The sequence below is a fragment of the Pantherophis guttatus genome, chromosome 1 (genome assembly GCF_059756535.1).
Source record: "Pantherophis guttatus breed Tessera chromosome 1, ASM5975653v1, whole genome shotgun sequence".
NCBI classification, from domain to species: domain Eukaryota; kingdom Metazoa; phylum Chordata; class Lepidosauria; order Squamata; family Colubridae; genus Pantherophis; species Pantherophis guttatus.
In genome coordinates this window covers 55,376,079-55,402,338 of record NC_142063.1, presented here as the reverse complement: position 1 = coordinate 55,402,338, position 26,260 = coordinate 55,376,079, and the positions used below count along the sequence as shown (strand labels likewise).

The following is a 26,260-nucleotide window of genomic DNA, read 5'->3' as shown; positions in this document are numbered from 1 at the left end:
TCGTGGGTTTTGACATTCTGTTAGCCCACCAATTTGAGTTTCTATGGTTCAATAATTGTTGCCCTATCTTTTCCAATTTCTTCCAATTGAAGATTACAAACAGACACAAGAGTTTTAATAGTATATAGATACAACCCACAGCAGCCACCCTAAATTTCCATAACTTGTCCCACTTTGCTGCAGACACTCCTGGAGAGACAGAAGATAGGAATACAAAAAATAGCTCTTAATTTGAAAGGCAATGGGAAGGGGAAGAAGTTAAAATTCCACTTAGATTTAGCTGAAATTGGAAGGCCAGCAAGAGAGGCAGGCTAACTACATTGGGAGTTTCTGTTTTTCTGGGTAGAAATATCCTGGGCTTTTCATAGAATTACCAGATATCTGAACAGGCAAAGGAGAACATTGACAATTTGATGGCAGGAAGGACATACTGGGGTTTGTTTGTTTTTTGGCATCCATGACAAATTGCAGAAAACATTTATTTAGGTCTACATGTATATGAAATTACTTTTTCCAAGATCAGAAACACTGGTTTTTTATTAGCTATTTTTTTCCAACAAATCTTTACTTTCAAGAACATAGGTTATGATTACATTGAATTGATGATGATGTTTTTAAATTCCACCATAGAAATGTGAGTCATGTGATGTTTTATGATTACAGTGATCATAGATGTGAAGGGGCTGGATTGAAGCCAATTACTGGAATTAAGAAATAAATTAAATAATGCAATTCTTGGCTGTCGAGTTTGTCAATAGACGAGGGAAAGAAAGATACAATTTACAAGGTTACAATACAGAAAAATTTGAATGACTACTTTTGTGAAAACAATCCAAAAGAAAAAGAAAAGACACTCAAAAAAGCCAGACAATAGTTGATTTTTATGACTATGCTTGTTGGACAGAAGATATGAGGACAAAAGACAGCATGTTCTTTCATCAGATGTCTGGTAATCCTAGCTTTTCAAACCTCCAACACATATAATTTGAACTTGTGGATGATAGCTTGAATTTAAGAAAAGAATCAGATAAAAGTTTATCTGGTCAGTCTTAAAAACTCATTCCCATACTCTTCCATCTCGAGAAAACAGAATCTACCTGAACCATTTGGGAAAGTGGAGTACCTAAATATTTTATCAGGATTTTTTCAGCGGATTTAGACAAAATTCTCCAAGTTATAGGTGGTTATGTTGGGGGAAAAGGCTTAAGATGTCCTAGAGTGCATTACCAAAGTACGTTCCCTTTATCACTGTTTGATAAAGGGAACGTACTGCATACAGACTGAGGAACTTGAGGCAGTTTCCGGCAACAAAAGTTCTTCCTAAATTTTAAAAACTCTTATTCAAATATTTTATTTTACTGCTGAACTTCATTTACAGATGTTGCACCAGGGAATCTCACCCAGCATTAATAGAATTGGTTTTGGTAGAGTGGTTTGATGACATTTTAATGCATACATAACTGAGAAATACAATATGTCACATTCTTCCTTGAACAGTGGGGTTTTCCACATAATCAAGTCTTTTTGTAGAAAACACACTGGAGAGCTATCTCTGCAAGGATTCTTTTATCTGAAAATTTACAGATTGAGAAGATAGTTGACAGATTTATAATAAGACTAACACTCCCCTCCCCAAATCATTTATATTATTCAAAATCTCTTTGAAACTTTTGACAATCAAATCCAAACTGTCATTTTCAAACCTTGCTCCTGCTTTTCTAGGATGTTGACTATTAGCATTTTAAGATAATTTAAATATTTAATTTTTATTTGAATTATAGAAAAATTGAAATTAAAAAAGTTGGTTGTTTTTGTTTTATATATGTTTGATGCATTTTTTGTCACATTTTAGCTTGTCCAGTTATTCCCCTCCCCCTTTCCCCTTTATGTTAGTTTGCATTTTAATACTTGTTTATGAAATATAATGAAATATTTGTAAAAATACTTTTCTTGTTCCTGCTTTCCACATTTGGGCAAGTCAACTGCGTAGAATATTGGCCCATCCAGAGCAGGAACTGACCAAGTAAAGCAGCAGAACAGAAACATCTAAATTAGCAAATAATTTATAAATCAAGTCCTTGATTATATTTCACAGTCACTCTCTCAGAATGCAGTTGTCAGTTTGGAAGCCATATTAGGCCGGAAGCTTCAATGCTGCCACCTTCTCATGTGTGGGAAAGTAGGAGGGGGAATTAAGGAGAGGGGTTGTTAGTAGACATAATAGCATTCTTCCTGTCAGTCAAGGTCAGGGCGATCCAGCATCTGGAGAAGGAGTGGTCAGGGGGCTGGTTGGGATGGAACGGACATTGATTGGAGCATGTGATCGACTAGGAAGTGAGAGGATGGTTTTGGGGGTTTTGATTTACTGAAGGAAAACCCGGGCTTTTCAGATTCGGGTTTTCCCAGATGTGCCAGTTTACCTATTCTAGTAAAGAGAACTTTGGAAAATGCTTGCTTCCGCGTCTTTACTCGGAGTTGGGGTTTTCTGGAACGCTGACAGCAGTTTCCTCATTTTTCCTTCTGCTTGTGATGTTTCAGTGGCAAAAAATCATTATTATCACTACAGGTAGTCCTCAACTTGTAGCAACTGTCTTGCTCAGCCACAGAAATTTTGGGCTCAATTGTGGTTTAAAGTCAAGGACTGCCTGTATAGTGAATTCTGAAATAGCATTTCATTTTTAAAAAATGATTAATTTTGCTTAGAAAACAAATCAAACTACAGATATAGGATGAGGAAAAGGATATATGACTTGGCAATAGATTAAGAAAATACAAAGTAAAACAATAACAGAAAGCAAAAGACAGTAGTTAAAATTTAAAAATATGACAGTAGAATTAACAGACTTATTAAAAATATCTAAGAACAAATCAAGACTCTAACAATTATTGTATATACTGAGGTAAACAAAAATAATTTCGCATTCAGGTAGTTCTCGATAAACAAAATGAAGACCAGAAATTCAGTTGTTAAGCAAAGTAGTTGTTAAGCAAGACATCATGTGACCACTTTGTTCAATGTCTGCAATCCCAGCATTCCCAATAGAGCCAGGAGGCCTCATCCTGTTCCCTCACCAGGCCTAGGAGGCTTTGGTATGCTAGCGTGCAATTTGGGAAAAGAAACTTATGAAGCACCAAGAGAATGGGGCCTGGTTTTAAGATGACCCCAGTAAAAAGGCTGTGCCTTGCATAGGATGGATGCACCAATTAATAGCTGGAGAAAAATGCTGAAGGTAAGAGGGGTGCTTAGAAAAATCAGAAATAAGCAACCATTTAGAAACTCTAGCTCATACCATGCTTTCTTCTGGTACTTATATCTTAGCTATTTTTATCCTCTCTTCTTCTTTTTTTATCTTCTCTTTTATAAATCTATTTCCTGAAGTCATGTGTTGAGAGAACTACCTGTAACAGGCATCAGCTAATCAGCTAGTAACCATTTTCTGAAATTATTTCATAAGAACCTGTACACCAAGCTCCCATATCTACTTTAATATTGATGATAAGGAGCTGTGTCCATTTTCCCCATATATGTAATCTTCAATTATCCTCTGGCAGCTCTGTTGTCATTTGAAGCAGTTGTTAAGTGAGAAATCATGACCATTACTGTGCTTTCCCTTCCCCCCTCCCCCTCCCTTTGGAATACTCCCAAGGGGGCAGGGCAATAGCAATAGCACTTAGACTTATATACCGCTTCACAATGCTTTACAGCCCTCTCTAAGTGGTTTACAGAGTCAGCCTATTGCCCCGAACAATCTGGATCCTCATTTTACCAACCTCAGAAGAATGGAAGGCTGAGTCAACCTCGAGCCAATGAGAATCAAATTGCTGAACTGCTGGCAGCCAGCAATCAGCAGAATTAGCCTCAATATTGCATTTTAACCACCGTGCCATTATGGATCTATATATTGAGCACCTGCTGGTGTTCCTGCCTGTAACTGACAGAACTAATCAGTTTCATACTTTCCTTTTCCTTTGCCTCTTAACCACTCCTCTACTGGTTGGAAGGCTCACCAGGGTACTGGGATAATTAGCAAGAAGAGAATTAATGTTTGTATTTACATTAATTGGAAAGGAAAGGATTACAAGAGAATAAACAGCCATACAATGGCATACAAAAGGAATTTGGAGGCACCAGCAGCCCAAAATGCATTACAAAACAGCTTGGTTATTTCCCATTGCGTGCCTGCTTGGTGTCTTTTAATTCTTTTCCCTCCAATATCTCTGCTCTGTGAGGGGAGGGGAGGAAAAAACAAGTCAGGCATAGGAGAGTTTGCCTACAGAGATTGGTTGAGGTTTTATTTCTCCCCCCCCCCCCTTAATTTAAGCAATTTTTCTGTTTTATGTGGGGGAGTAGGAAGGGGGAGGGGAAAAAGTTTCAGCCATGAGTATTCATGGCTCATTCATGTGGTTCTGGACATAAAACTACAAAGTTTCCAAACAGTGTTTACTGCCAGCAACCAAGTAAGCCAAAATCAGGAAGAACTGCTAATAATCTTTTCACTTCCTACCAAGAGGATGAATCACAGCAACAGAGTTATAACACTGAGAAAAAAATAGCTGGAAAATTGCCTTTTCTATTTTCCTAGACCAAAAAAACAACAACGACCCCAAGAAGTCAACTATAAGTCCTGAGAGTCCTTGACTGAACTTATATATCTTTTAATGGTGATTTTTATCAACCCACTGAAATAGTATGAATCTTGCAATGGATCTTCCCAATTGGTCTAATATACCATCAAAGCAGAAGTTTTCAGATTTTGTTGGTTCAATTCATTGCCCACCTTTCAAGCACTCAAGATCTCCAAGTATTTATCCATAATAAGACCACTATACCTTAATGATCATCCCTGACATATAGTTTACATAGAGGGATAGAAGTACTAAGTACAAGATATACAGCTTATATGGCAAGAAATCCCAACAGATTTCTATCCCTCAGTAGAATTCCTGGGGAACCCACAGCAATTTAGAAAGAGCTGCCTGTACTTATTCCCCATTTCCTGAACTCACAGGCTTCATTCACTCTTTCCTTGGTACTTGAAGGAAAGGACAGAGCCCAGTTTAACACATGACTGCCTCACTCCCATTCCAAAACTCCTATATAAAAAAAGATTCTGGACATCAACTGTCTTCAGGGACCCTTCAGTCCAGTGGTGAAATTCATTTTTTTTTTACTACCGATTCTGTGGGCGTGGCTTGGTGGGCATAGTGTGGCTTGGTGGGCATGGCAGGGAAAGGATACTGCAAAATCTCCATTTCCATCCCACTCCAGGGGAAGGATACTGCAAAATCTCCATTCCCACCCCACTCTGGGCACAGTCAGAGGTGGTATTTGCCGGTTCTCCGAACTACTCAAAATTTCCGCTACCGGTTCTCCGAACTACTCAAAATTTCCACTACCAGTTCTCCAGAACCTGTCAGACCCTGCTGGATTTCACCCCTGCTTCAGTTTGATCCCATCAGGAGACATCAACTGCTGCTTTTATCAGCTCCTGCCAGAACCATTAGCACAGCATATTCACATGGACAATTGCACTCACTGCTATCCTTTTCTCTCAAGAATTACTGAAACAGAGGGACCCCAGGGAGTTTGATTATTTAAAAGGTAAGCCGTATGTGTTAGACAAATATTATACAGGAAGACATATTTGGCAATGCTGTAAATGCATCACGTATTTAGTTTGTATCAACAAGGATTATTTTGGAATGAGGTTTTCAAATAATTTTCTGGTTTCATTACCCACTGCTATAAGTCATTAGTGAGGCAATGTTAGTTTCTTTCATTTTCCATTCAATTTCATTTTCACATTAGTTGAAGCATTTGCTTTTTTGAAGGTCAAGTGAAAATTTATCTACAAACCATTATAACTCTATAGATATTTTGCACAAATAACTTTCCCGTATATGCCATAGTATATTTTGTACATTTATTTCCTCCAGATACATGTATATTTCTGTATGCACTATTTGTTCAAAGAACCATGCCACAATTTCACTTCAGTTCCTATACATTTGAAAAATAGAAGTTTCCATAAAATTACAATATTCTCTCTGTTCCTTAAGCAGCATGTCAGGCACTGTCCTGGTGGGAAATCTCAAACCTTAATAGCTAATTATAAAGGATCAATCAATAACAATTTCCAATCTGACTATAGTTCTCCTAATCCCCGTACTGCCTATAACTTGTTTTTAATCTCCTGAGAATAACATTTAGGAGCAGCCTTGCCAGGGAGGATAAGAGCCCATTCTCCCACCTTCCCCTGGACATGTTGTTAATTTTTTTTTAAAATTTGATTTATATGCCGCCCTTCTCCGGAGACTCAGGGCGGCTTACAATGCATTAAGCAATAGCCTTCATACTTTTGTATATTTATACAAAGTCAGCTTATTGCCCCCACAAACTGGGTCCTCATTTAACCTACCTTAGAAAGGATGGAAGGCTGAGTCAACCTTGAGCCTGGTGAGATTCGAACTTACAGTAATTGCAGACAGTTGGTGTTAATCACAATGATTGTAGTCTGCTGAGCTACCAGGCCCGTTGGTTCTTGCAGTCCTACTTGTAAAAGGTGGAATTGACAATTCTCTGGCATAAGCATTGGCACATCCAGGTTAACAACAGGACTGGAGCAAGTGGAAGACTTTAACCAGCCAAGATTTTCCAGTTTAACCAGTTCAAAAAAGATTATGAAAAAACAAGAGGAGGAAGAATGACGAGATCAGAGAATAAAAGAAAAAGAATATAGTTAAGTGTTAAGAGGCTCTTATTACTTCAAGCAGCAAGCACAGTATTCAGCCCTCACTATAGTTCATTGAAAAGTTAAATATGGACAAAAGTCAAATGGGCCCCTTTATAATTTAAGTTCCTTACTTTCTTCTTCTTTTATTGCTTAGGTCCAAATTGGAAAAGTACAAAGCAATGTTTTCATTAAACCATGAAAAAGGCAAAGAAATGAAGTGCCATAATTAATTACTACAGTTATAAAAAAATCACTCTATACTGTATTGACAAAAGAGAATCAACTTTAATACTTTCATCTTAGTATACAATCCAAATTCTCATCTAGCTATATTTCTGCTATGTTTGAGCTAGAGAGCCTGGCACCTGCTGTAATACTTCAAAGAGTTTATATTTAAGGTGTGTTGGGAAGCAGCTGGAGTCTTTTAGGAATATTTATTTATGCAACTTTATAAATTTAGTAAAAACAAATTGTTATGTGTACTATATATGTGGAATAAATAATATTTCAAAGTCTACATTACAGCAACACCTTTATTAAGCCATCTCAAATTCTGAAAATAGCATGCAAGCTTTTCAATTATTCAGAACATACGTGCAACTTTATCCCACATCTCATTTGAAGATCATGATGAAAATCATTATCTTTGATACTAAACATTCTCCCTGTCATTTTAATGCTTTGTTGAACATGTTCCTTATTTAGAATTTTTGTAGAACTTTAAAAGCTTGTTACACTATTTATTAATTTTAATTTGGTCAAATAAAAATATTGACAATGGACTGAACAAATGGGATTAATTTGTCATGAAATCAAAAAAACAATGTAGAGACATGCATGATAGTGATATATTAAAAAATAGAACTGAAAGAGTGATTAGATGGACTTGATGAGATTCTTAAGTGAAGTAGAAATGTTAAAAGAACAAAAGCCAATGTACACATAACTGTCTGTATAAGTTATGGATAGATGGAATTAATATGGTCTGCAAGGGGAGAATAATGGGCAGAAGGAATATCCTTCAGGAACAGAAGGAAGAACTGCTACCAAGACAATGATCAGATGAAGGAAACTCAAGTCCAGGGCAGAACTGCAATCTAGAAAACAACTCAGACAAGACCACACCAAGTTCTCATGAAGATAAAGTGGGATGGGAAACCACATTTAGACTTGCAAGATTTTGTTACATTAATAACATAATAAAAGTATACGGATCTGCATGACCTGGTTTTCTAGATATAGAGAGGTATGAGCAAATATAGTGACTGTGACTTGGCATATTTTATAATAAACATAGATAGCCAAATCTACAGACAACTACTACTCATAAGAACATACCTGAGGATCCCAAATAATACAACTAAAATCTATCTTTACAGGTAATTAACTCTTATTTCTTTCGCTGAGCTGAAAGAAAAAGTAATACAAAACTTCAGAAGTCTCAACCTGGACTGGAGATTGTAGCTGTTCTGGCTTATTACACTGCTGAGAACTATGGCCTTTGCAAGCAGCAAGTGCTGGCTAGAAACACTAGAGAAATCAAGTGCTTCTTTACTGTTCCACTGTGACTTAGAGGACTGCTGAGTGTGGAAAGTTAAAAGCATGACTGGATGCAGAGATTAGAACAATGAACTAATAATGGACAAGTTGCTCTGATTTGCAGTGTAATTAACTGCATCCCCAATTCTACTCCATATGGTTAATGATTTCATCAGCATCTCCTTATGGGCCTATTTCCTTGTAAATCACACCATACTTTACCCTTCCTGATTAATATAGCAAGAGTAAATGGCCTAGCAGGAGGTTCTAGTTTACAGGATCCCATGTTTAAAGCTTAAAAAGGAGTAGGTGAAGTAATAACCTAAGAGTGGAAAAAGGTTCCATAGGGAGCATCTAATGGAAGCTACAAAGTGGAGATATTTAGCACCATTCAGCTTTAGAGTAAGCCCTCTAGACTGAACCTCTTTAAGAGTTCAATCCTTGGAAAGTAATTGCCTGACAAGTAAAAAAAAATAGTTTTATTTTATTCCCTGTGGTCTGAGTCATGAATAATGGCTTATCATATTGCTGCTTCACTATTTTCACTGATTTTAATGTGATAATTGTTAATTGTTCAGTTGTTATACCTTTATTGAAAAACTGTTGATATGACTGCATCCTCCTGCACATAAACTGTAGTATTTTCTTCCCATTGGCAGTCTCTTTGATTTGAAATTCCTGTAAGCAGGAAACTACAAAAAGCTAGACATACTGGTAATCCTTAATTTACTACTGAATAACAGAGTTGGAACGGACCTTTGAGATCTTCTAGTCCTATAGCCCCTGCTCAGGCAGGAAACCCTATGCCATTTCAGACAAATGATTGTCCTATTTTGTCTTGAAAACTTCCAGTGTTGGCACATCCACAACTTCTGGAAGCAAGTCATTTCACTAATTAATTGTTCTAACTGTTAAGAAATTTCTCCTTAGTTCTAGGTTGCTTCTCTTCTTGATTAGTTTCCACCCATTGCTTCTTGTCCTGCCCTCAGGTGCTTTGGAGAATAGCTTGATTCCCTCTTCTTTGTGGCAACCCCTGAGATATTGGAACATTGCTATCACGTCACTCCTAGTCCTTCTTTTCATTAAACTAGACATACACAATTCCAGCAACTATTCTGTATATGTTTTAGCTTCCAGTCTACTGGTTGCTTAGTGACTGGTTGCCTAGTGACTATTTGAGGTTACGACCTACCTGAAAAAGGAAGTTTATGACCTGGATCCAAAATACTGACAGGACCATACTTCAGGCATTCAGCAGCACATCTGCATTTACAGCATTCTACAGTCACGTGACCGCATCTTATGATGACTTTGCTGAAAACCAGCACTTTCAATTTTCAGAAAAACCATGCCCATAGTGAACTACTGGTTTGCTTAATGACCACTGTAAAAACATCACAAACAGTTTTATGACCATTATACAACCATTATGGGCAGACCCCATTATGGTCATAACTTGAGGACCAGCTGTACTTAATTTGTTAAGAAAGATATTTGTGTTCATACAATGTAACAGAATTTAACTGATCAAAAAGGATTAGATTTATACAGCAAACAAAAATTAAGGTAAAAGTCAAACTTTGCTCTGCAATGCTGCTGCTAGATTTTTAACTGACCCATTTAAGTACTTTGTGCAAACATAGCCAAGAAATATCATTACTAAATTCCATTTTGTACTAATTCCTGCCTGAGAATCACGCTTAGCATGGTTACACTCATTATCTTACTTTTGGTTCTTGGATGTGAATTTTATATTAGGTGTGAACTGATCTAGCCAGGACAGTTCACTGATAAGGTAGTAGTAAGTAAATCTCCACCAGGTACAGCTACTAAAATTCCTAGGAATGCTGCAGTGCCATCACAAAACGTTTTGTATCTCATAACCCTAATTATTAACACAGACAAGGCTAATCTGGAATGTCTAATCTGGGTAAAATTTCAAAAGCAACATCATGGTTACAAGAAACTCAGTTCCATCAGGTCCACAAAATGAAGCAAAATTTTATTGCTAACACTGTTCTAATATTTGGATAGACTTTCTCAAATACCTTTCAAACAGACGATGCTAAAGCAGATATGATAAAAACCATTCTATGACAAATTCGATCTGAGTTTTTGGCTTGCAAAAACTTGTCATCTTTCTTCTATCCCATCCTTTGTCCGTCCATTCACTATTATCAAAATAGACTTCCAACCCCTTGAAACTGGGGTTTTTGTTTTACGCATTGTATATATTATGCAGTAGGTAAACTTCCATGTGAAATTGTGATAATAGCAGTTGTAACAATTTTATACTCACGTTTAATACATCTATTTGTTCTAGGAGCTGTTGTCCACCCTGAGCAGCATTGTCCCCCGCAGACATTTGGTCTAAACAATTACAAATGACAAGATTAATAACCTGGAAACTTCCTGAAATCAAACCAAACCATTCAGCTATGATTACTTTTGAAAACTACTTTCTGCATTGAATCAGGGAATCAATTTGAATGCTGAAATCAACAGGATCCTCTGGACTAATTTGGATTATTCCAGAAATTTGTGCCTATATAGAGAATTGATTTTTTTCTGAATCCAAATTGATCTGATTTTCTGAATCAAATCGTAATTTGGAATTCTATTGTAAATTTGAATTGGCATTTGCACAATTAGTATATCCCACAAATTAATTTTCCAAAGGTACTCTCTACCATCCTGCTGAGAACATTGTTTGGCCAGAAATTTTGATTCAAATGAATATGTTAGTAAAGGTACATGCCCTCTATTATAGCATGACACTTCCTGTGTGTTTTATTAAAAGAATAAAGTAATGATAAATAAAGTTTCCTATTTCCCTAAATGGAGAGAACACCACTTTGGCCTTCCAAAGGAAAGGCAAGCTCTAAATTGAATATATCATTAATATTACCCTCAAATGTGTCTTAACTATTGCATCTGAGAAAGAGAAAAATATTTTTTAAAAATCTATTAAAATGCTGCAGTTTGGAAAACTCTGTTAGGTTGCAATGTTTTGTCTCCCAGTACACCTGCATTGAGATTAACAATCCCAGTCTTTCTTCTCTTTCAAATTTGATGCTTGTAAATCCCTCTATTTTACAATTGTGGGTGACCCACAGTTTGAGAAATGCTGTACTTAGTCAAAACCAATCAAACTTTGGCTTAGTCCAATGTATGAATCCAGCATTTTTCTCCTTTAGATGCATGTTGGCATGACCATATGATAAAGCAGTGTTTTTCAACCCCATACTGGCTGAGGAATTCTGAGAGTTGAAGTTATCTATCTTAAAATTGCTATATCCATCTTTCTTTTTTTATTATTATTATTTTTCTATTGATTTTACAACAACACAACACAACATACATAACACAAACACATTTCATTTTTTCATTTTATTAAATTTGTATACCGCCCTACTCCCGAAGGACTCAGGGCGGTGAACAGCCATAAAATAAAACATATAGATACAAAATTTAAAATAGAGATAAAACTAATTAAATAAATTTGGCTGAACCATTTTAAAACCCCAATAAATTAAAACCAAATTTAAAATTTCCATTTAAAAAGAGGAAAAATTTAGGTCAGGCCAGCTTGATGAAATAGGAACGTCTTAAACACGCGACGGAAGGTACGCAGATCCGGAATCCTCCGTATCTCCGGGGGGAGCTTGTTCCAGATCGTAGGTGCCCCCACAGAGAAGGCTCTCCCCCTGGGGGCCGCCAGTCGACATTGTTTGGCCGACGGCACCCGGAGGAGCCCCTCTCTATGGGAGCGTACTGGTTGGTGGGAGGCTATTGGTGGCAGCAGGCGGTCCCGTAAATAGGCAGGTCCTAAGCCATAATATGTGTTTCTTTTTACATATCAGTTTCATTCCTCTTACTTTCTACTTTATACATTCCCCATTTTTCCCATCCTTTATTATCATTATCTTTATCGTCCCTTTATTTCTAATTTTATTCATTTACAATATTTTACATTTTTGTCACATTCTTCTCTCCATCATTTATTCTTTCCCTAATCTCGAGCAAATCATACCACTTAGTCCATACTTGATAATATTCTGTATCTTCCTTTTCTTTTATTTCTTTCGTTAATTTATCCATCTCTGCACAGTCCAGAATATATATATCCATCTATATCCATCTTTCATATTAGACAAGAGCTTGAAAGTTTCCCCAATGAGTTCCTGTGCCTAAGAACAAACTAAAAGCTGAGTCTGTCTGTCCAGCATACTGACCACTATACCACACTAACCAACCATAGCCTCCTATTCCTCATGTTGGATTTGCTAACTCGTTTGTTATAAATTTGTAACAAATGACTTACAAAGGAAGAAAACACTTCTCATTCTACCTCAGATTGCTGGCATAATCTGACAGATTTCCATGGGCAGCCGCAGAACCACTCACCCTGCCCAGAAAACAGACCTAGTTGTAAACCACTGAGAGACATTGGCAGTACATCAAGTTAAATAAAAATTAAAACCCCTGAGTAAAGAAGTCAACTCCTGCTGACTTCATGCTAGAGACTTTATGTTCCAAAGGGAATAAACTCCAGAATTTTGGCTAACCCCTCATGCTTCTTGAAAGGAAAACTACATCGCTAACACCTGATTATTCTCTTTAGTATTAAACACACTTACAGGTTGGCTTTTCATTGGTAAGATTTTACCTTAGATCAATATTTTCATAATCTTCTGGTGACTGGTCATATTTTTTTCTGAATTAAAGCTGGAAGCACACAAGCCTGACAATAGTTCAAATTTTTTAGAATAATAAAAAGCAAAACTAACTTGAATAAAAGGAAGTCATGCTAAGTGTGCCTCCTATTTCAAATAAGGAATAGTGATTCATACAGAGAGATGACAATTTAATAAATCTTAACCCAGTTGGAGAACTACATATATTTTTTTAAATGTTGAATGCCAAAGAGCCATACCATTGCCATTATATATATATATATATATATAATTATTAAAATTCTAGCTATGTATATAGCAGCTCCAGAGCAAAGGCAAACTATTATGTTTAAATGAAGCCTGGATGAAGTCAGAAATGTAGCTTTCTTAAATTATTTATTCCAGTTATACTTGCCTTTTTACTCAATTTCTAGCCTTGACTAACAAATAAACCCAATAAAATATAGACATATATCCAAATAAAGTGTTTTTCATTTACAAAGTACATATTCATATAATGATATATCATATCATATACCATATGTATACCATATCATATACCATATAGACCATATTCATATGGTAGTACAGTGGTCTAAAGCACCCTGTTATTAAGACCAGCTGCCTGCAATTACTGCAGGTTCGAATCTTGCCAGGCTCAAAGTTGACTCAGCCTTCCATCCTTTCTAAGGTAGGTAAATTGAGAACCCAGTTGTGGGGGCAATAAGCTGACTTTGTATAAATATACAAAAGGATGAAGGCTATTGCTTAGCACATTGTAAGCCGCCCTGAGTCTCCGGAGAAGGGCGGCATATAAATCAAATTTTAAAAAAAAATCTTCTAAAACCTTAACAAAATGTACATCATACATGAAACTTCTCCAAGAGAGTTCAGAATTAGAGAGCTACGTGATCTGGGCTACTATTGACTAGAAGAAAAGGAAAGGTCCATTTTACTGAGGATGAAAAGCAAAGACTTTTCCGTTTCTGGTGGAGAATTTTAATAGGGCTCTGACAGTGGGGCTATGCTGAAATCCAGGGGAAGCTAAAACGACTGTTGGTTTTCCTTAGTCTATACCAACCTTCTGAGCATCTGGTTGCAGTTAAATAATTTTCTCAACATTTGAGTGACTTGAACAGTGTGTGGTTTTTGTTGCCTCAGAAAGAATGCAAAATAAATTCCTGCTGCTTTGTGGATCACCACATGTTTACAGCTTAAAGAAGGGTGATGCTCCTAGAAGAAGTTAACAAGCTGAGCTGCCTCTGTGGCATGTTCAGCTCCGAATGTCTGCTTAGCAGTACAGATGGCAAGATAGCAAAGTTCCACCTGGTTCCAATTGTTCTTCCAAAGCAGGGAATGGAACAGCTCCTACCCACCTGTGCTTTTCCAGATGAAACAGCTTCCTAATCCTTTTGGGGAAGGGAGGAGAGCGTTAGTTCCATTTTTTAAATACTTAAAAAGTAGGCTTATGAGGAAAGAAGTGGATGAAGAGTTATGGGCCCGTGGTAGCCTTTACTATACATTTATTTAGATTGGTTGAGCCGCTGACCCAATTTTACAAATTCGCAAATATGACTAGTTTGACCCACAAAGTGGACACTTGGTTTCTGAACATACCTCATGTAAACTGATGTACCGGTAAGAAACAAGGATTATCAGATATACAATTGAGGAGCATTGAAGCTGAGGGACATTTGTGAAGATGACATTGGCTGGATTTATCTTGCCAACATTGCTGTTTGTTTGGTTCTGACTTTGTATAATGGATAAACCAAACTATGTAGTTTGTAAGTGTCAATTTATAGTTTAGCATCATATATGAAATTGTCACTGTGGTTTAACAAACCAAGATTAAAATACCAAGATTAGTGCAGGAACATAGTTTTGTTATGATTATGATGCAGAAAAAGATGAATTCCCCCTCCCTACACCATAGGTTCTATCCTCTTCTATGTAGCTATTATTTTTTTAAAAAAACAATTTGGTCCAATTAGCTTTTCCAAATATGAATGAAACAGTCAGATGACTCAGATTAACACTGATTATAAGTGTAACGATTAAAGGTACCGGACTAGAAGCTGTGAGATCATGAGTTCTAGCCTTGCCTTAGGCATGAATGCCAAGAGAGTGACTTTGGGTCAGTCCCTCTCAAGCCTAGCAAGAGGGCAACGGTAAACCATTTTCAAAAAGTTTACTGTGGTTATAAGTGCTCTTTAAATAGTAGGCTGCCATAATAAAGATATACTGTAGATTCTTTATAAATTTGAAGGAAATGTAGATAACTTTTGTATGGACTTTTCAAAACAAATATGGTCTTAAATAAATTGAAAAAGTGAGAAATGGGACAGAACTGAAATTGAGAGTTTCTTCCTTCTATAATTCTCAGATTATATGTAAAGCAGAAAGGCGTAGCCACTTCCTGCAATAGACATTAAAGTGGTTCACTTTCCTTCATTCATATTCCCTATCAGGTTTGATCTAAGCATCCTTGCATCCCCATCGATTTGGGATCCCCATCTGGTGCAATATGTGGTACATAAATTTGAGTCTATGTTTTTCTTTACCACATTTGTCTTTAAATTAAATGAAAATTAGTTTTTTGTAAACTCCATGTGGTAAAATCCAAGGTTTCTAAAAACAGCTGTTAAATCCACATGAGGTTCATACCCAAGTAGAACGTCAATGACACATTACATCAAAACACCTCTGTAAGGAAATAGTTTTCATTGAGAGACCAAATTTCCCCCTGAGATGTACTGAATGGCCGTCAGTGAAAAGAGCTTTGCTTTGGTCTGTCTGGTTATATCTGTATTTCTCAGCCTTGGCAAATTTAAGATGTGTGGACTTCAACCACCAGAATCCTCCAGCCAGCCATATCTTCAAGTTGCCAAGGTTGAGAAACACTGGGAAAAATAATCCAACAGATTATTTGAAACTTTGCATCCTGAATTATCATGATGGCATTGATATTAAATAGTATTAAATAAAGACATTTGCACTCATTTTCTATATGAATATGTGTTTTTTCTAAAACATTCTTATTTTCGAAAAATATATTTTTAAATTTACACCTAATTTATTGTTAATCTCTCCACAAGCTTTAAGTAAAGCTACCACATCTGGGCTATAAAAATTTGTTCCATCTGGATTTTTATACCCTAGGTACAGTTAACCCTTAAATTAGGTCCCTTGACTTTCAAATTATGTTTTTTTAAAAATATTTAAAATAGTGAATTGGATAGCTACATCTGAACAAAAGTCTCTGTACTCTCCAGATATTATAGGCAGGCTTGCATATTCATGTATCATGTTTATTTATCATGCTTTTAAAAAAAAACAACTCTAGACTTGGAAGAAACCTTGCATGAAATTGAGCTGTAATGGCTACTACCTAAAAAAAGTTGTTGATCTTTGCAATGCAAACTCAGCCTTCCCTGACTGAGGTTTCCTCCAATATCCCACCTTCAATTTTGCAAATTCCCAGCAATAGGCATAAATAGTTTGCATCTAACAGATTGGGGGGGAGACTGTGCTATAAGTGACTTTTAGCCAATCTTGTGAGCATAATTATTTTGGTTTGTAAACTATAGTTTATGGTAAGCATGATATATAAACCTAGCCAATTGTGGTTTATTCAAGAAACCATTATTAAAATAAACCATGGCATGTAAAATGTGGATTTAGCAACTGAACCATGGGAAAGAAAGACTATAAATCTATAACAAGAACAGAAGGGGACAAAAAAATCTCCTGTCCTCTCAGTCCTAAAAAAGAGGGGACATCCATAATACTAACTTAAGAGAGACAACAGCACTAATACATCACATCGCCTGTATGTCTGCAAGCCAAAAGGAGAAGTAGTGTATACCTACATATCCATTCATGCTAGACAACACAAGAGACTGTGATTTATTTGAGCAACAAACCATGGTTACCAACACCTTTTGCATTCTTTTTACACTTCACTCATAGCCACACTTGGCCATTCCACTAAACCCAGCACACAGTGGCTTAGTTTACCACTGCAAACCATAATTCAATCATCATAAACCATGGAATTTCTCTCTTGTTTTTTCCAATGGGAAGTACTCATTATGTTAAATTTGCATAAAGTAACCAACAGAAAATAAGATTTGGGTGGTTGACAGCAGCTCCATTCAAGTGGAAGAATCCTTGGGCCTGTCATAACTAAATTGTGGCAGCAGTATGGAGTGTATATTTGTATATTTACATTTCACATATATTTTTTTAGTTTACATTTGTCATTATTATTTTTAATAAACAATTCAAGGCAGCAAACATATCTCATATTCTTTCTTCCCCTTATTTTCCTCATAATGATAACCCTGTGAAGAGTTGCACTGAGAGTGTATGATTGTCCCAAGGTCACCCAGCTGACTTTCATGGCTAAAGTGGGGCTAGAACTCATGGTCTCCCAGTTTAATTTGCTTTTTAGGTCCCAAATGAGTTGCAAATGTGGATAACGTCTTAAGCTTAAATCACTTAAGCTTAGATTCTGATACAGCAGATGGCTTGCAGAGACCTCTGCAGCAGTATTCTTGACTATGTTGTTCTATGAAATAAATCGGCATTTTCTAGGTTGCATTTGTACCTGGATGATTCTGAATGAACTGATAAGCTCTAAAATCAGAATATAAGTGTAAAAGTGATATGGAGATAAGCAAAGAGTGCTCAGATCTCCCAAGTACTTTATAAGACAATTGGAGAATGCTTGTTGCACTTACCCTACCATCCGGCCTCTGGCAGTCTGCACTTGTGGGGCTGTCCGTGGTTGTGGTCCATTCCGAACAAGGTTCACCGATGGTGTTCTCTGCTGGAGAGTCCAGCTTGGACCTCTACTCAAAGTAGCAGTGTTCCTTCTAGGATTGCTGCTCTGAGATCTCACATTGGTGAGAGATGGGAGTTTGTGGACTGCAGGAGCAGAATTTTGTTTTCGAAGTTCCCTCTCTGCTGGATTTCTTATCCGGGCATTAGCCGCAGCATTTGTCTGAGGAGTTACAGGAACATGATCCAATGTAGAAGAAGAACCATGTACCTGGAACAAACTCTGTACCTTAGTTCTTGGCCCGAATCTGCCTTGGTTCTGCTGAAATCTAAACTGCGTCATCCCCCTGTTCCCAGCATCTGTCCTGAAAGAAGGATATGGAGCCAGCCGCCCAGCAAGGTCTCTCTGACAGTCCACAACCCCCCAAAAAAGTGCTATAGTTAATGGGAGAAAACTGTTCCAGTAACTCCTCATGGTTTCCATCCAAGAGGAAAACTCTTGTCAGATTAATAGGGTCATACACCAAATATAATTGGACTTTGGAGAAAAGTCCCCTCAGCTAAATCCCTCTGGTGCATTTCAGAGCCAATCACATCTTCAGGTACATCCAAAAGAGGCTTCAATAATACCTGCTGTCTAGATGAAAAAACAAGCCTCAAAGAAGCAACAGCACAGATCTTCCTGAACCAGGAGCAACAGTTCCCTGCCTTAGAGTTCTCCCTTCGCTTTCTCTCTGTGGCTGTCAGAGCGCATGGTATTCTTTGCAGACAGCTCCAAGCACCTTCTCCTTTGCCTCTTGCACTTCCCGGCTCTGGATAGGATGGGCAATTTTATTTTTGGAAACCTCCCCCTTTTGAGTCTTTTTGATACTGACATCGTCCCTGTTCAGAAGACACGCTCAGTAAACCCCCACACACACACTTTTACAAAACACATTCCAGCAACACCCACTTTGGCAGAGGGAAACAAATTGCAAGACAGAAATATTAACTCTTGAGCAACCAGGGAGTCCCATTCACAGCCTGTGCAAAAAGTTGGTGTACTTTGTTTCTTTCTCTTTCCACCCCTTTCCCTTACACATACCACTCAAACACAACTGGTCTCTGGGTAAACTTTCTGAGCAGAAGCACATGCTCAAATTTTTATGCCCATCTTTAACCAAACAGAAGTGAAATAGATACAGACACAAATAGATATATTGTATGATACATGTGAAAGAAGTAATCGTCTCTCTACTACGACCTGATGCCAACCACTACATATATTAGATATAGTGCAGAACAGGGATTGTGCAAGCTGAACAGGGATTGTGCAAGTTGAAATCCAGGCTGCTATATTCTACATTTTCAGGAAGAAACCAAAAGAATGCTTAATACACTTACACAAGGACTGAACAATAATGTAAGATTTGGCTACCATTACCATAATCATAAGGTTTGATTTGATTCTTTCCCTTAAAAACCAGAAGCAGCTGTAAAGGTAAGACAATGAAATTTGCTTGTTATTACAGTTGGAGGAGGAGCTGGATCTTAATTATTGGCTTATATATTGATACATTTAAATATGATATGCTAACTCTTTTGCCATTTGCCATGGTTTGCAAACATCTAACCACACATAAAAATCTAACAATTAAACCACATTAAAAAACCCACCTTACAACATAAAAATGTGAATGGTATGGATAACTCCCAAGGCAAATTGTTTCATAGTGTAGACCTTGAAAAATTTAATTGGTTCATCTGTGGCAGGATCTTTCAGCTGTGACTGACTCACCATCTCCAGCCTTTCTTGGAAAACTCTAATTTGGCTATTCTTATTCATGCAATAGTTTGTAATCAGTTTATTATAATGCACTCTAATAGGGGATGCCCTTAAAGAAGGAAACTTGAAAACTGCAGTGGGTACATAATGTAGGAGCCAGGCTTTGGATTAGGATTAACCATCAGAAGCATATAACACCTGTCCTCACAAAGCTGCATGGGTTGCCCATCAATTTTCAGATTAAATTCAGGGTGCTTGCTTGGGCATGAAAATCTCTAAATGGCTTAGTCTCTGACTCCCTGAAGGAGTGGTTCCTTCCATATGTTATAAAGCAGAAGGACAATTGTCTTTGAAGAACTTCATGCAGGTGCCAAAGTCAAAAGGCAGATTGTCTGAGATCTGGAAGGGTGTGCCCCAGTGATAGCACCAGGGCCATGAAACTTTTTTTTTCGTTTGAAGGGCAGATCTTTCCTTCCTTCCTTTGCTAAATGCCTATGTTTAATCTTTAGAAATTTTGTTCTATTACTGTAATGGCTTATGGAATTTGAAAATTTAAAGCTTCACAGAGCTACCATATTTTCTGGCGTATAAGACGACTTTTTAACACATGAAAATCTTCTCAAAAGTCAGGGGTCGTCTTATACGCCCAGTCGTCTTATACGCCGGAAAATACAGTATATTATTCGGATATTGTTGGTGTTTATATGGATATTCAACTGGGCTTTGTGGTTTAAATACAGTCCAATGATTGGTGTGATGTTATTGTTGATATTTTGTTTTATGCTAAACTGCTGTGGACTGATTTTTCTAACTAGCATGTCTGCAGAATCTAGCCAGGAACTCTGCCAAAACAGAGAGAAGATTTTAATAGTTTGTTCTACTCTGAACCCCATTTGACCCTCTATCTGCAGTAGAAGTCCATGTCTCTTATGCCAATGGGAGCTTCTCTCCTTTTCCAAACAGCAGGATTGAGATGGCCTGATTCCAAGAGCAATGATAAGTGTAAAGAGCTAAAACCATTCCTCTCTCTGGCTGTATGTTATGATCCCAAGCCAATTATGAGCCATGGTGGTGCAGTGGTTAGAGTGCAGTACTGCAGGCTACTTCTGCTGATTGCTGGCCAGTGGTGGGTTGCGAACCAGTAGTAAAGGTAAGTAGAACCCACCCCTGCTGCTGGCTGCCTGCAATTTGGCAGTTCAAATCTCACCAGGCTCAAGGTTGATTCAGCCATTCATCCTTCCAAGGTGGGTAAAATGAGGACCCAGATTGTTGGAGGCAATATGCTTCCGCTTAGAGAGGGCTGTAAAGCACTGTGAAGTGGTATATAAGTCTAAGTGCTATTGCTATTGCTATAAGCTACAATGGCCTGCACGGGTACAGTTTTTTGGCATGTATATAGGTAGAAACAGAGCTTGCGGAACAAACTAGAACAACTTTTCAATATTTCAGATCTGCTATTTGGCATTCAGTGTTTCTGTTTCTCTCCCTGTGCACTAGCCTAACCAACACAAACTCTTCCAAAAACTTCTGTCCAAATTCTGGTGCAAGAATTTTGCATTATGATCCGTTGTTAAAAAGGTATCCTCTCTCTCAAAAGTCTATCTTGCCTCTATTCATGATCAACTACCATTTGTATATTTAGCAATAAATGCCTAGTATGATACTGTACTATGAAGACATTGAGCTACAACAGGAGAAATCCAACTGGAAATACAGATTTCATTATGGATCTTGTCCTTGGAAACTTATCCAATATTTATATGATACGGTTACTTACAATTGGAATAATCATGGTTCTCTGAATTAAATCAATGCTCACATAACACATTGAACTAAAACCTAATTGCATAGCCTGCAGGATGGTATCAAAAAAGGCAAATTTACGGTTGCAGCATCACACTCAAAACCTGCTCCTTTTGTACATCAATGTCACATGTACAAAGGGGCGGGGCTTCAATTACAATGCTGCATCTGCATCTTGCCAATTTTGGTCTTTCTCTATAGACTCTATAGAGTCTAAACAGATGTTACTATGTGCAGCCTGGGTTTGTGAAAACATGCTAAGGTAAAAAAATGGCTTTTGCAAATTTGTGGTTCAGTGTATTGAATAAACAGTTTGCCCAACAGAGTTATGAGGATTAACTCTACTGAGGGAATAAACTCTACTGTTATACAAGGGGTAATTTGCATGTGTAAACTATTGTTTAAAGGCATTATTGAAATTTTGTATTGATTTTGGCTTTTCATTTGGAAGAATATGCAGATGATGAACATTAGTTCAGGCTTCAGTGAAGCATAAAAATGTATAGACTAAGATTGTTTATATCTTGTTATAAACAAGGTTATATAAATTGTTTATGCAATTAATGGTGCAGTTGGGTTTATTCAAATAAGAAACAGGTTGAGAACAAGATGATATATTTAAAAAGAGCAGATGGACTAAAGAAGGACAACCAGCCTGAAAACTCAAGAATATGTAATAGACTTTCTTGGAGACAGGCCATGGCCTTATCAGTCCAGATTGAGCAATAGATATATCAAGATTCAGAGGGGACAAAATAAGACTGACATATCAACAAGCTTGGTGGTGAAAGGTCATCAAAACTCTACCAGATCAGCCAAAGGCTAATTTTGCTGTTGGGAAAGGGTGTAACTCTAGTGCAGTGAGGGCTAATCTTTTCCAGACCAAGTGCCCAAAGCACAAGCGCGCCCAAACCCCCAAAATGCAATGCGCACACAGCCCCCCACATGTGGCCCAGCCCACACAGATGCGCGTGCAGCTCCCTGCACATGCCCCTGCCCCCATGTATGCTCGGCAGAGACCTGATGACTAGCTGGCGGGCAGGCAGGAGGCGCATGCGCATGTGCGGAAGAGCTGAACTGGGGTGACGGCTCATGTGCCCACAGAGAGGGCACTGCCTACCACCTGTAGCCATAGGTTCATCAACACGGCTCTAATGCATCACTCAATACAATGAATAAGATTCATTTCTGGATACAAGATAACATGTAGGGAGCTCCCCAATCTAAGCTCACCGAGGGAAAACTCTCCAAAGTACCAACTGGCTAATGAGCTTCTCATCCTGGTAGTTGTGGCAGATGGACAGCACACTCTGTAGATGTGTTTAAACCTACTAGGCCCGCTCCAATTCTCTTTAATTATCACTTGTCTGAAATAGTTTAGGGTCTCCTGCTTGAGCAGGGCTTGGACTAAAAGAACTCCAACATCCCTTCCAACTGTTATTCTGTGTTTTTTTTTTTAAGAAACAGGTTTAAGATCTTATTTCAGTTACTCAACATTTTTGTTATTAGAAGTTGAATCCTAGAATCCTAGAAAAAAGGGAGCACTGGGTTTGATAGCACAATCCGATTCAAGAATTTCATACTTAAAATGGCTTGATGGCAGAAGAAGCTTTCAAAATCTCAGCAGGTGTAACTAGGACCATTTTCAGAACAAAAAAGAAAGGGAGGGAGGGTGAAATTCTAAAGGCCCACTTAACTATTAAAAAGGAAACCTCATGGAGTTCTGTTGAATGTGTAGTACATATGTGTAGGATTTCAGTTTTAGACTTACACATTATTCTAAAGCATTATGTGGCTTGCTTGTTCTATTCTTAAAATAAACACACCTGCAACTAACCAAGTATGCTGAATAAGCTCCAAAGGGTCTGATCAATTGATGGTTTGATGTTTTCCACATTTCTTTTATCACTGCAGGATTTGCCAGAGAATTTCATGCAGATGCATTACGATTCTATGCTTAGATGCTAAACTCTTCATTATCTTGATAGTTTTGTTCTTAGTAGAGATTAGCTTGCAATAATGTGGAATCTGGGAGTGTAGCTCAATAAAATCATTGTTGTTTGATCGTTTGTTAGTTATGCTGTCCCTATACTTCTTAACAGCTTTCTTATATAACAGGAAGTAAAAATTGTATCTAAATCCAATTCAAGAGGGTCAGGATTTGTCAATGTGACAAATCTTCCCCCAGTTATTTCAGACAATTTTTTTTTCTACTACAAAATGTTTACATTTGAGTAAGATTGTCCTCCTAGGAGGTATTGCTTTACTTCTTTTATTTATTTATTTTATTTATTAGATTTCTATACCGCCCTACTCCCGAAGGACTCAGGGCGGTGCACAGCCAAACAATAAAAACACATACAATACAAAATTTAAAAATTTTGCTGGGGTTGCTGTTTGCCGCTGCCAGACGTTCCTTTGGGATCGTCAGCTTCCATCGCCTGTTAGAGCCGCCTTCACAACGGAATGGCGGCTCGAAAAAACTCCGTTTCCATGAGGAAACGGAGATAGAGCCGGCAGGGGTGGGTAGAACTCTCTGCGGAGTCCCAAAAGTTTTTTTTTTTACTTTTGGGACGGAGCGGATGAGATGCCCCGTATCCCCAGCCGCCGCTTCGGGCTTTGGGAGACCTCTGCTGATGCAGAGCCAGGCGTCAAAAGCAAGCCTGCAAATTTAACAGACTACTCAAAGAAAATGTGAGCTGGACCTGTAATATTGAACCGCAAGTATTTTACTGATTTTTTTTTAAAAAAAAAAATTACTTAAGAGAGAGGAGGAAAAGAAAGAGGAAAAAAAAAAGAAGCCTTTTAAAATGGCGTTGGCTGGAGGAGAGGCTGAAAGGAAAAGTCTTTCCGTTTTCTATTACTACAATGTAGCGGAATAAATACCACTGGCTACATTTGTAGACAAAACTTTGCTCCTGTGTCTTTTTCTCTTTTTTTTTCCCTTGGAGACCTGATATTGTTGTTGATTGGAAAGAAGTCCCTTTTTTTTTTTCTTGCTTTTTTTTTTAACAAAGCCTGCCTGGGCGGAAACATGGCACTGAGACTCATAAAGTCAGATAAACAAGAAGGGGGGGGATCCCCCCACCAACAACTTAAAGGAACAAGTCTTAATTCTTTAGTCTCAGAAACCTGATTTTAATATAATAGAATTTTTTATAGAGGAGATTGAAAGAAGGGAGGAGATTGTAAATCAGCAATTTGAAAAATTTAAGCAGGAAATTAAAGAATTGGTGAAATCTAAGTTTGATTTTTTGGAGAAAAAACTCTCAAAAGTGGTTAATGGTTTTACAGGATTTATGATACAGTTGGACACAAATACTAATGTACTAGAGTCTAAAATGGAAGAAATTCAAGATAAATTGGACAATAGAATTCAAAAAATTGAAAATGATTTGACAAACACTCAGGATAATAGCTTAGAAGAAAAACCTAAAATGGATGCTGATCAAAAGTATGGTAATGCAGAAAATCTGCAACAGAAGATTGAAAAAGAGATTTTAATGGTACAATATAATTTCACAGAATATGCGATAAGATTAAGAGGTTTGCAGGAAAATAATAGAGATGATTTAAGGAAAATATCTTCTGAATTTCTAGCTGGGATTCTAAAGGTTCAACCTGACGAAGTGTTTTGTAGGATCGACAGAGTTTATCGAATCAACTCCTGGATTGCTAAGCAAAGGCAATTGCCTAGAGATGTGGTGATTTATTTTACAGATAAGGAAATTAGGAATAATATCGTTCAAAATTCCTTCAATTCTAATTTGCAATTGTATGGAAGAAAGATTTGGATTTACAAGGAACTCCCACCTAAGATATTGATGGAAAGGAAGAAATTTGGTTTTCTGGTGAATGAGTTAAAAAAGAGAAATATCTCCTACAGGTGGGACGCCCCAGTTGGTATTATATTTAGATACCAAGGAGAAAGATATCAGCTAAATACTGTTGAAAGAGTGGAAGAATTTTATCAAAATAGGTTGAAAATGAACTTAACATCTCCAGGTATAATACAGGATAAGCAGAAGGAGCCGGAAATAAAGGTAAAATATCGAATTACAGAGACTGTACCAGATGAATTGCCTTTGGATTTATTGGATACCCCAGCTGGACTATCTACAAATTTGAGAGAAGAGGCATCTAATCTTAATGTGATGACTTATCAAGGCAAGGATAAACATGGAAACCAATTAGGGGATATACAAGGGATAAAAAAGAAATATGAGATACAAAAGCAAAACCAACAAGACCAATCTACAAAGCAGAATAAAAACCGACCAGATGATACACACTTTGTAGAAAGGGAACCAGGATGGAAACCAAACCCACAAAAAGAAAAGAAAAAAAGAAAAAGGTGGCATAAAAACAGAAATTTCTAAATCAGGCAACAGTGAAGCCAGTGATTTTAAAATATGAACGATTATGTGTAAACACAGAAGAGGCGACGTATTGGTTAATATCATCCTGAGGTTTGTGGCAGATCTCTGCATGGCCATAATCTGGGGACGTGAAACGAGCCTTAAACTGATGGATTTGAATTATCCATTTTGGAATTTCTTTTTGTGTTGATAAACATATTATATTATCTTGAATCACAAGGCAAGAGAATTATGCTGGGGCATGCAGAAGATTGGGTTGTTACCCACTACGATGATGGGAATTAATAATCCTGATGAAACCCACAATTATTACTATATGGAATATAATTATAATGTCACTCGGGTGGTTGTTTTTACTTTTATACATATAAGAAGATATTTACTACTGATGGGGGCAGATATGATTGAAGATCCTGAATAAACTGTTGCACCAGTAAGCTATGTTACCCGATTATGGATGTTGGTTCTACCAATCCAGTGGAAAGACCTCAAAGAAGATACTATATGGATTATAAATTTAAAGTCATTGTCTTTTCTTTTTTTTTATTTAGATATAATGGAAAATATAGACATATATTT

At 37.3% G+C, this 26,260-nt stretch overlaps 1 protein-coding gene and 1 long non-coding RNA gene across 4 annotated transcripts in view; one reads left to right on the top strand and one right to left on the bottom strand.

Annotated features, from left to right (window-relative positions):
• The window catches only part of LTBP2 (latent transforming growth factor beta binding protein 2), a 105,763-nt gene extending 86,982 nt beyond the window's left edge, over positions 1 to 18,781 (bottom strand). For both annotated transcript variants that reach the window (XM_060687404.2, XM_087874310.1), the window contains exons 1-2: positions 17,695 to 18,781; positions 10,573 to 10,643 (exon numbers count right to left, since the gene is read on the bottom strand). In XM_060687404.2, coding sequence (XP_060543387.2) covers positions 10,573 to 10,643; positions 17,695 to 18,218 — 595 coding nt within the window. In that variant the 5' untranslated portion in view covers positions 18,219 to 18,781. The remainder of the gene's footprint in view (positions 1 to 10,572; positions 10,644 to 17,694) is intronic.
• A 217-nt stretch (positions 18,782 to 18,998) lies between these two features.
• Positions 18,999 to 26,260, top strand: part of LOC148116413 (uncharacterized) — a 48,616-nt gene continuing 41,354 nt past the window's right edge. The window contains exon 1 of one of the 2 annotated variants that reach the window (XR_015729026.1): positions 18,999 to 19,136. This is a non-coding gene — a long non-coding RNA (uncharacterized LOC148116413). Of the gene's footprint in view, positions 19,215 to 26,260 lie in introns of both variants that reach the window. The other variant, XR_015729025.1, reaches the window with a different exon arrangement.